The 10,749-nt window shown below is 33.8% G+C and overlaps 1 protein-coding gene across 2 annotated transcripts; it reads left to right on the forward strand.

Annotated features, from left to right (window-relative positions):
* Nucleotides 1-187: 187 nt before the first annotated feature.
* LOC105557177 (branched-chain-amino-acid aminotransferase, cytosolic) lies at nucleotides 188-10,695 on the forward strand. 2 transcript variants are annotated; one of them, XM_012004350.1, is made up of 8 exons: nucleotides 188-479; nucleotides 587-796; nucleotides 6,540-6,647; nucleotides 6,720-6,929; nucleotides 7,488-7,718; nucleotides 9,819-10,128; nucleotides 10,222-10,376; nucleotides 10,463-10,695. In XM_012004350.1, exons 2-8 carry the CDS (start codon nucleotides 776-778, stop codon nucleotides 10,652-10,654), a joined length of 1,227 nt encoding a protein of 408 aa, XP_011859740.1. In that variant the 5' UTR covers nucleotides 188-479; nucleotides 587-775; the 3' UTR covers nucleotides 10,655-10,695. The 2 variants fall into 2 exon arrangements, with proteins under 2 accessions (XP_011859740.1, XP_011859741.1); XM_012004351.1 differs by having other exon boundaries at nucleotides 624-796.
* Nucleotides 10,696-10,749: the final 54 nt, after the last annotated feature.

Genomic DNA, 10,749 nt, shown 5'->3' on the forward strand with positions numbered 1-10,749 from the left:
TCTCTCTCTCTCTCTCTCTCTCTCTCTCCTCTCTCTCTCTCTCTCTCCTCTCTCTCCTCTCTCTCTCTCTCTCCTCTCTCTCTCTCTCTCTCTCTCTCTCTCTCTCTCTCTCTCTCTCTCTCTCTCTCTCTCTCTCTCTCTCTCTCTCTCTCCCTCCCTTACGCCTCACTGATAAATAAAATATTAACCGACGTTTAACCTATGCCGGGCATACTGTATTCGTGATCGCGCAACCGAATCAGTAATCAGTGAGCGAACGAGTGAGCAAACGAACGAACGAACGAACGATCGAACGAACGATCGAACGAACGAACGAACGAACGAACGAACGAACGAACGAACGAACGAACGAACGAACGTTCCACCTGAGTAAACGCACTCATTTTTCTCACTCGGGGATACTCAACAACTGTCCGGCTTCCGTGGAGCTTGTGTTAGATTCGTTCGAATTAGTGGCCGTTTCAGACACCCGAGAACAGGTATCGCTTTTCCAGTTCTCGACCGTTCTTTCCCATATTTGTTATCATCCCTCGGGACACGTCGAAAGCAGCGACTTAACGTGGACGATATTATTATTTGCCGCCAGTTTGCTCTGTTGCTTGAACCCTAACTTGACTCACCAGGAAGAGAAGAAACGCACCGAGAGCAGAGCGAGCGTTCACGTAGAATGAGCTGTGCGGATACTCGAAGCAGTGCGAACAAACAGCAACGATCGAGTATTGTCTATTGATTTACTTTCTTTTGTTCTCTACGTCGGGTTGATATTTGGCTCAGCATGGTTCATCTGCGGTGCAAGGTAAGCAACTTATCCCTCCGATCGTCCTATGATTGAGACTGCTATCCCAGTCAGAAATGACTCGTAGATCGATGTCAAAATGATGTCGAATCGACGTCAATATGACGGTTTCGATGTCGATATGACGTCGTTTCGATGTCGATCGACGAGTCATTTCTGACTGGGATTGTGAAACTAAGTGGCTACTCGGAAAATTAAAAGTCCATCCGGCAATTTTACATCCAATTATGAAAAAATTCGAGATCTCTCGAAGATCGGAAATAGAACTGGAAACGGAATTTTAAATTCAAATTTGACTTGAATCGGTGCGATTAGATCGAATTATCACGAAGAATCACGTTTTATTTAAAATGGAATAAGCGATCGCGCAAAACTCATCCGAGAAACCTCAAAGACTTTCAAGAACGGAAAGTAACTTCCCAGTCAGAAATGACTGACGAGTCAATATGACGATTGCGATGTCGATGCGACATCGTTTCAACGTCGATCGACAAGTCATTTCTTGCTGGCTTTACACCTCTTACAATTAGATCCGTCGGTCTCTCTTCTCCCAATCTCGAGTTTGTTTTTGCTAGAAACCGACTGAGAAATTTAGTTCCAGTAGAAACGCGTTATACAATCGTTTACACAATATGTGAACGCGATAATAAAAGATAATTGCAAGGATTTACGTTCCGTTGTTATATTTTAAATGCGCATGTTTAAAAGAAATACTTCAAATGTATTTTCTGTGAGAAGAAATTTAAAATAATGTAGATTTTGAAATAAAAACTAACACAATGATTTTTATTCAGATATATAATAGTAATTTATTTATTTCTTAAAGCTCGTTAGATTTTACAATGTAAAAGGTACAGGAATGCAAATTTTGTTTGCGACAGAAAAAAAACAATAAAAGACCGCACTTAAAATGTCAAACGTAACAGCAAACTGCGTCACCGGTTAAAGAAATTGCGCATCTGACGTAACTTGCATGTATGTGTATAAATGGTATTTAAATATTGAAAAGATAAGAAAGAATGTTAAAAAGTAAATGGTAATATTATATGACAAATTTTGACTAAACTTTGTATTATATATGTATATTAACTGCGGAGACGATATAACATTCACCATAAAATCCAAATCGTAACATATAATTGAAACAGCATTTCAAATTTGTTTTATAAATTTTAGATAAAAAATAAGAAAATAAAAGATTATTAGATAAGATAACAATTAAAATAAAAAAATTATATGTAAAATAGAATATTTCACACATCAAAATTTAAATTATGAAGTTGGTAAATTTTGTACGCATTGGAAAAATCCTAACATATCCTTAAATATTTTGGTCACAATAATTGTATAATTTAGTTATTTCATGTAAATAATCTAATATGAATACTAACAATAAGACTCCTTAAAAACATCTTAAAATTATAAGAATATTATATGAAGCAGATAAACAATTTTATAACGTCGTTAAAACGTCACGTATTTATTGAAAACATCTGCAAAATATTTTATAGAAATAATTTCAAGAAATAAAGGATTCAGAGCCGTGACAGGGTGGCAGTGTCTAAATATTTTGTTCTAAGTTTATTGCGAAAAAATATCACCTCGGCCAGGGTATGAACCTGGACCTTCCTCTCGCTAGGCGGGCGTCTCAACCAATTCGACCGAAGCACATGGCAATACTCATCGCAATAAACAGCCTAATGTTGATTCCTGAGTGCCACCTATCGTGACAGTATTCGAAACTGAGAACTGGCGCCGACTTGATTTGTCAGTCTTAAAACACAGTACAATCATCCAATGTGTCCCCATTATTACGTTTCCACCCGACCAATTAATTAAATGAAAGTAAGAAACGCTTTCTTACGTCCGCGTAAATTAATAAATTAGTGTGGCTCATATGTGTTAAACACAAGAAATAAAGGACTCGGAGCCGTGACAGGGTGGCAATGTCTAAATATTTTGTTCTAAGTTTATTGCGAAAAAATATCACCTCGGCCGGGGTGATATTTTTTCGCAATAAACTTAGAACAAAATATTTAGACACTGCCACCCTGTTACGGCTCTGACAATGAGTCCTTTATTTCTTGAAATTTGTGTTTAACACATATGGGCCATACTAATTTATTATAGAAATAAATTCTATATTTCATCTAATTGTAAGAAAAATTATAAATATGCATATACTACCATGATCAAAAAGTTCCCGGAATTTATTCATAAAATTGAAAATACAAAATTATTCTTGCAAATCGATATTGTCCCCCTCAAAGTACTCCCCCCCCCCCCCCAATTGCAACGCACATATGCCAACGCTTGATCCAATCGTCGAACCCCTTTTTATACTCGGCTTTTGGTATGTCGAAAAGGGCCTTCGTCGATTTTTGGATTATCTCCTCTCTGCTGCTAAAACGCGTTCCTCGGAGCGGATTTTTGACTTTATTGAACAGGAAGAAGTCACACGGTGCCAAATCAGGTGAATTAGGCGGCTGCTGGATGGTGTTAGTACTGTGTTTGGCCAAAAAGTTACGAATAACCCATGCATTGTGGGACGGCGCGTTATCATGATGCAAAATCCAGGAGTTGTTCCTCCACATTTCCGGCCGTTTCCGTCGAATTGCGTCACGCAAACGCCTCATAACGCCCAAATAGTACTCCTTGTTGACAGTCTCACCCTCCGGCAAGAATTCGTGATGCACAACACCATTGTAATCGATGAAAACCGTGAGCATTGCCTTCTTTTTTGACTGGAAACGGCGTATTTTTTTCGGTTTCGGTATGCCACTCGTACACACTAGTTTTCTCCATAGAATCATTGCCGTAACAGTTCTTCAACATTTCCAGTGTTTTTACACCGTTGAATCCGTTCTTGGCGCAAAATTTAATGCAAATTCGTTTTTAAAAAAGTGAAAAATCGACGAGCGCGAAAAAGTTGGTGTACTCAAAATGATGCTACTTTCACAAATGTCAAGCTATGATGATGAAATTTGGCAGGAATGACAGTAACATTTGTGGCAACACTCACATAAAATGGTTTTTGAATCGGATGACCAGGGGCGCCACATGGTGGCAATTCCGGGAACTTTTTGATCATGGTAGTATCATGTACAATAATGTCTTTTCTTTTTAATATTTTTTCAATATTTTCTGGAACAGAATTTTCAATTATTGCGTTAAATTTATGATATATTATAATTACAAAAATATAGAGATTTTTTCAAAAAAAGTATCAAGAATAAACATTTATAAGCCACTCGTTAATTCGGTTAGGTAATACAGTAGATATTACATAAAATTAAATTTATAATTTATCAATGTTCAGAAAATATCAACATGATGATGTAAGATTGCATTTTTACGCGAAGTTACACGTGCTTCTCTTCAAACACAAGTTACTTTATAATTTCCAATTCTACCCAAGTATATCTCTATGTGAATTTCTATTTAACTACATGCCTTACATTATTTGTACTTATAAATAAATATAACGTTTATACGTGTACTACTACATATCATATTGCCGAATTATATATTTATATAACTATAATTCATATGTATAAAATCAAATACAGAGCTATATATATGTGTATAAACTTAAATTTTGAGGAAGAAAATAGAAAACGATAAAGTGTAAAACATTCCTTTCATTTACAAATAAAATGAATAGAATAATATTTGTGCCAACGTCAGCGGATTATTCGATTTCAATTTAATCAAGTCATGTTTGTTCGTTCGCACATGATTTCCGATGAGTGACATTGAACGCAATGTGTCGATTTTAAATGCCCATTGATCTATAATTTTACACTTTCTCTATTTACATAACGAATATGTGTATCTAATATATACATATCTCTAATGCCAATTTATCGAGTAATATCGTGCAAAAAACATTTATTGCTTTTATGATCATTTTGCATATATTAATATGCTTCCTTCACTTTTATTACATAACACCGAATACGTCAGTAGCGCGATAGATCAAAACGCTTTTTCGCCGAACACTTCCTATATGGTGCAGAACGTTTCAGCAATATTGCAACATTGTAGGTATTGCAGTATATATTGCAGAATGTTACTAATATCCTCGAAATGTTAGTGACATTTCTGTCGAAATAACTTTTCGTTAGGATGATGATAACAAGACACGATATCAACAAGCAAGACTGGTTCTTCTAATAAGATTTTTCTGCTATTTAAGAAAGACATATTTTTAAAAAGTTGTTGTTAGAAAGTTTTAACCAGAAATAGCTAATACAAGAATCTTACACATCTAATTAATAGAGGAAAGTCCTTTAATATGAGATAGGTTTCTAATATGAAATAACAGGTTTTCAACATCCAAATTCAATAACAAATCTCTTTTCGCAACTATTACACGATCTAATACCCTGATAGTACATGGACATTCAGTGGATGTCCATTGAACATCTACTTTCTGGACGTCGGACATCTATTTTTGGTCCAAATAAGATTCGTCGGACGTCTGATGGACATCCATAACACATACGTTTGACACAACCTCGAACATCCATTTGTATGGATGTACAATGGATGATCTTATTACGTCCATGGACGTATGGTAGTAAAATGAACGTAAAACGGACATCCATTAGATGTACACGCACCGGCATAAATGCTGACCCTATCCTTGTGAGGTGCACGCACACAACTAGAGTCCCTGTAGTTGTGTGCGTGCACCTCACAAGGATAGGGACAGCATTTATGCCGGTGCGTGTACGGTGCTATTTGGGCAATGAATTCTTTATTGAACAGATTTTATTGTTGGTTTCACCATGAATTTATTGTTCTTGGAACATTCATGGAACCAACAGATGATGCCTTAATGTAGTAGAAACCCCGCTATCTCTTATTAGGAGCCTATCTCAGGGGACTTTTCTCTCTTATTAGCGTCATAACGCTCCGCTCTACATATAAAGTATTTTATTGTTGCTTTATTGTTTCTTTATTATTATTACTTGTAGCGCATTTTTTGTCTTAAAGCTTATAAGTACTATCGTTATCTTAAAATTTGTAAATTTATTAATGCTAATTTCTGTAAGTCTTTCTCAAGAAATAAACATTTTAACGAAACATGGTATGTATAACTTACAATCTATGCATACTACACATACGATCTTTTTCAAATTCTTCTTCAAAAAAGGAATGTCATTAATTATTGTTTCAAAGAAGTTTGGTCCTTCTTGAAAAGCATAGATCTATTTGTAAAATTTTTAATTCTAGTCCATCATGCATGCAAACTTGCATATATAAGACTCACCACTGCAAAGTTTAGTTTATATAAAAGAATTTTTTAACTTATTTTATACTTTTTCAAAAAAATGAAAAATATTCACGTTTTACATGTAACATTAGTCAAGTCATCAAATGATCAAACAAATATGTTGAGCCTAGCCTGATATTTGTGTCGATGAACATACAGAATTGCAATCATGCGTTTCTCTCTTATCAATACATATTTTTCTAACTTGATAATCTAATTTCATAATAAATTGGTCTTTTTCTACTTTTTTCCTCAAAATGCATATCTGTTCAAAGTATGTACATAATATTACATTTTTTATAGTTCTGGTTTTACTTTTTATATAACAAAATTATTAATGTAGATGTAGCACGTCTTAAATAAAAGGTCATCAAGAATTAAAAAAATCTCAAGACAAGTTACGAAGATATACAATTTTTTTTTATAGACCAAAAAATATGTGTACATGTTATTTTATTTTAGATTTTATCCTTTGGAAATCTGATTAATCAGCTGCAGCAGAACGTTAGGTGGAGTTCTTCTTTGAAAACCAAAGACAAGAATTCTGTACAACCGCAACGTTTCTTTAAGGTATCTATTTGTCGATAGCAACGATTGAGTAAATCTGATATGGGTAAAAGTAAAAGTATAACTTATTTGCAGTATGCAGATTTGTCTGTTCGCCTCGCTGGTCCAGATCAGTTAAATCCTAAGCCTGACGTTAATAAGCTTGCATTTGGGAAGTATTTTACTGATCACATGCTCAAAATACATTATTACGAAGGCATGAATGGTTGGCAGGCACCAGAAATTATGCCCTTCGAAAACATAGTTCTTCATCCAGCTGCAAAAGTACTCCATTACGCTGTAGAGGTAGAATAATATACATAATACTTTATATTTCGAAAATCACGTGAAATGGGATTTAAAAAATTGATTTATCTCTTATTTTTGTATTACATTATTATCTCGAAGAAACTTTATAAAATATTGCTTATTTAATTAAAAATCAATTATACTCTATTTCTGCTTTGTTACTATTTCTAATTATGTGTGTATGATTCTGATTGAGAGTAGTATTCATAATGACAATGATAATCTTGTCTCTGTTAATTCAGCATGATTAGAATACAATTATTTGCTAAAATGTGTATCTGAACGAAGTTGATAAATCTTCTTTTATCAGATTAAATTTCCATAAAGAAATTCTTGAAATATCCTCTGTCAAAAATATTCAAGCGATAAGCAAATCAAGATCTTGAAGGATATTTTACTATCATCCGTGATATTAAATTCAAAATGTACATATAACATGTTTAAAACTGTAGGATATACAAAGATTGTTAGTACGTATATTAATTATTACGGAGGTGAAGATTCTTGCAGCACTTTAATCTGACAATAGTAATACATGTATAAATATTTCCTCAGTTGTTTGAAGGTATGAAAGCTTATAGAGGTGTTGATGGCAAAATAAGGTTGTTTAGGCCAGAGCTAAATATGGAGAGAATGAATAATTCAGCAGTAAGAGCTGGTCTACCTCCTTTTAGAGGGGAAGAATTAATTAAGTGCCTTTGCAGATTGATTAGTATAGATCAAGAATGGGTTCCACATTCTACCGCCTCTAGTCTTTATATTCGTCCCACGCTTATAGGCATCGATGTAAGTATCGTTTTATCGCTAAAAATTATATGTCAACATTTTATCGAGTAGCGCTCTGTTAGTATTTATATCGGTAAAATTTACATTCCAACAATACAATAAATGATGTAATTGTAGCAGTTTGTGCATCACGTTACAAACATCGTCAGTGAGAAATAACATTCATACGTTACTTATCACGGACGTCATCAAGACTGCATACGCGTGCGCAAAAATAATCGTTATATTTCTCAATACTTAATGATAATACTTGATAAATCAACTCGCAGTCTTTTGTTGGCGCGCGGTCATATGCGAGATGATGCATGCCCCTGCAATCATGTTATTTGGATGTAGTCTTGGCTTATCGTTAAAATTTTTTTTTTCTTTTTCTCTTTTTTCTGACAAATTTGATATGGCAAAAGTCGAACGTCACTTTCATGAATATCATAAATTATCATATCAATTCTTATCATATCATGCATGCATGATTATAAAGAGTCTATTTTATATTCTTCAATTCTTTTACCATTCACTTGTATAACTTTTAAATAACATATTACTTGCGTTCTTTAAATATTTTCAACAATCCGCGTTAATTATGACACGTGAAATCTTTTTTATTCAACTTTAATGTTTTGACTTCCTGCCTGCAAGATAAGTGTTGCCAAGAGTATTTATTAGACTTTGCGATAACAACACACTCAAGCAAATTCTTCCTACTTTCGTAATCTTTTTAAAGTGGTGATATGGCTATTTCTGACATTGATTATGATGAAAATTGTATAGCGATCAGTGAAATAAATTACCGTATAATGTAATAATAACTGATGCAATTAATTTTTAAATTTGTATTCTAATATAACGTAATATGGTGTGTTTGTGTGTGTTTTGTATGTGTGCAATTAAGGTATTCGAGTAATTAATTAACTCATCTGAACGAATGAGCACGTAAGCGGTAGGCTAGACTCAGTAAAATAGGAATGCAAAATGGTTTATTTGTTTTATTTCCTAACAACGGTGAGCATCATCTAATGGCGAGAAGTAGAGCAATTGGTAACATATGACACGATGCTAGAAAATATTGTCAGGCAGTAAGCGGCGAGCATCAATTGCCGCTTGTTGCCTGACAATTGTTTCCGGCGCGGAGTCATATGTCAAACATCGCTCTACCTCTTGCTATTAGACGTAATAATACTATTTTTCCTACTGGATTACTTACGAGAACCAATCAAAATTCAGCTTTGAGTCACCTGATCGAAAACTGTATCCTATTGGTTCTCGTAAACAATTCAGTTGGAAAAATAGTATCGTGTGCCGTTGGCTTTACATAATAGCCATCTAATGAGAAATTATTGAACACATGTCAAATTGATGTCGACATCGAATAGATATCGATTTGACATCGATTTGATATCTATTGCCATTTTTTGCACTATTCATCATATCATCTCTTACTAGAATATATTAAATGGTATTTAACAAACTTGGTTTGAATGCATATTCATGTAGATTAAAAATGAGTTTTTATCTTACGAAATAAATAAGAGAAGAACGTAAAGATAAACATAAATTAAAACTATTACCAATTAATGTATATATGTATATATACATTAATTGGTATTTAATATATATATATATATTTAATATATATTTAATATATATATATTTAATGTATATATATATGTAAAAATCATCTCAAGGCGACGTGTCACACGCTTCCGCCGATTAAAAAAATCATAAAAATCGCTTCCATTTTTCTCGCAAACAATTTTACAGATGGATTTGAAATTTTTACAGTCAACATCTTATTAATACAGAAACAAGGTGAATCTCTGCATTTTTCTGATTTTGCAAAAGTTACAGGTTTATTTACCACGCAAAATCAGTTTTTTTTTCAAAATCAGGATAATGCAGAAAACCATTTTATTCCTTTATTAATGAGACGTCGACTGTAAAAATTTCAAGTCATTCTGTAAAGTTTTAAGAAAAATTGGTAGCGGTTTTCATGACTTCTTTATTGGTGAAAGTGTGTGACACATCGTGTTAATTTATTTTTTAATGTTAATAGTTTGTATTTTTTAAAATCTGACTTAAAATGCATTTTACTTTTCTGTGTAGCCTACGCTTGGAGTTGCAGCATCGGATTCAGCTTTATTGTATATAATTCTATCTCCTGTCGGATCTTACTTTAAATCTGCAGACAAGCAAGTCGGGGTTTCCCTGCTTGCAGATCCTAAGTATACGAGAGCATGGCCTGGCGGTTGTGGTGATTCTAAAGTAGGCAGTAATTACGGACCCACAATTCAAGTTCAACAGGAGGCGATCGAAAAAGGTTTACAGCAAGTACTATGGTTATACGGCGAAAACAATGAACTCACAGAAATTGGTACTATGAACGTCTTCGTTGTTTACATAAATGATAATGGAGGTAAATCCTGGTGAATTTTATGGTATAAAATATGACTTGATTTAATGGTCAAGTTTAGTGACCTAATTACAATTCCTATGTTATTTTTTGCAGAAAGAGAATTACTTACACCACCTCTAAATGGCTTAATCTTACCTGGAATTGTAAGAAACTCACTTCTATCTATATCTAGACAATGGAATCAATTTAAAGTGACGGAGAGATCTATTACGATGAAAGAAATTATACAATTACTTTCAGAAAACAGAGTAAGATTTACATATACAACTTTTTTCCCCTCTTTCTCTCACCCTTATCGCATTATCTATTATTATCATTAATTTTTTTATTACAGCTGTTGGAAATATTCGGAGCAGGAACAGCTTGTGTTGTTAGTCCCGTATCTTATATTGATTTCCAAGGTCAAGGATTACATATACCAACAGCAGAACAGCCTGAAGCCGTTTATCAAATGCTCAAGAAACATTTATTGGACATTCAGTACGGTATTATACCTGAACATCCATGGAGTTTAGTTATCGAGTGAAATACAAACAACAGAAGATTATATTTCTGATTACTTAATCCTAACCATATTGGTCGTTATATTCACATCCAGATACATTCGTATTGTGTGTGTGT

Source organism: Vollenhovia emeryi, unplaced genomic scaffold, assembly GCF_000949405.1.
Source record: "Vollenhovia emeryi isolate VEMERY1.0 unplaced genomic scaffold, V.emery_V1.0 DF939582.1, whole genome shotgun sequence".
Classification (NCBI taxonomy): Eukaryota; Metazoa; Arthropoda; class Insecta; order Hymenoptera; family Formicidae; genus Vollenhovia; species Vollenhovia emeryi.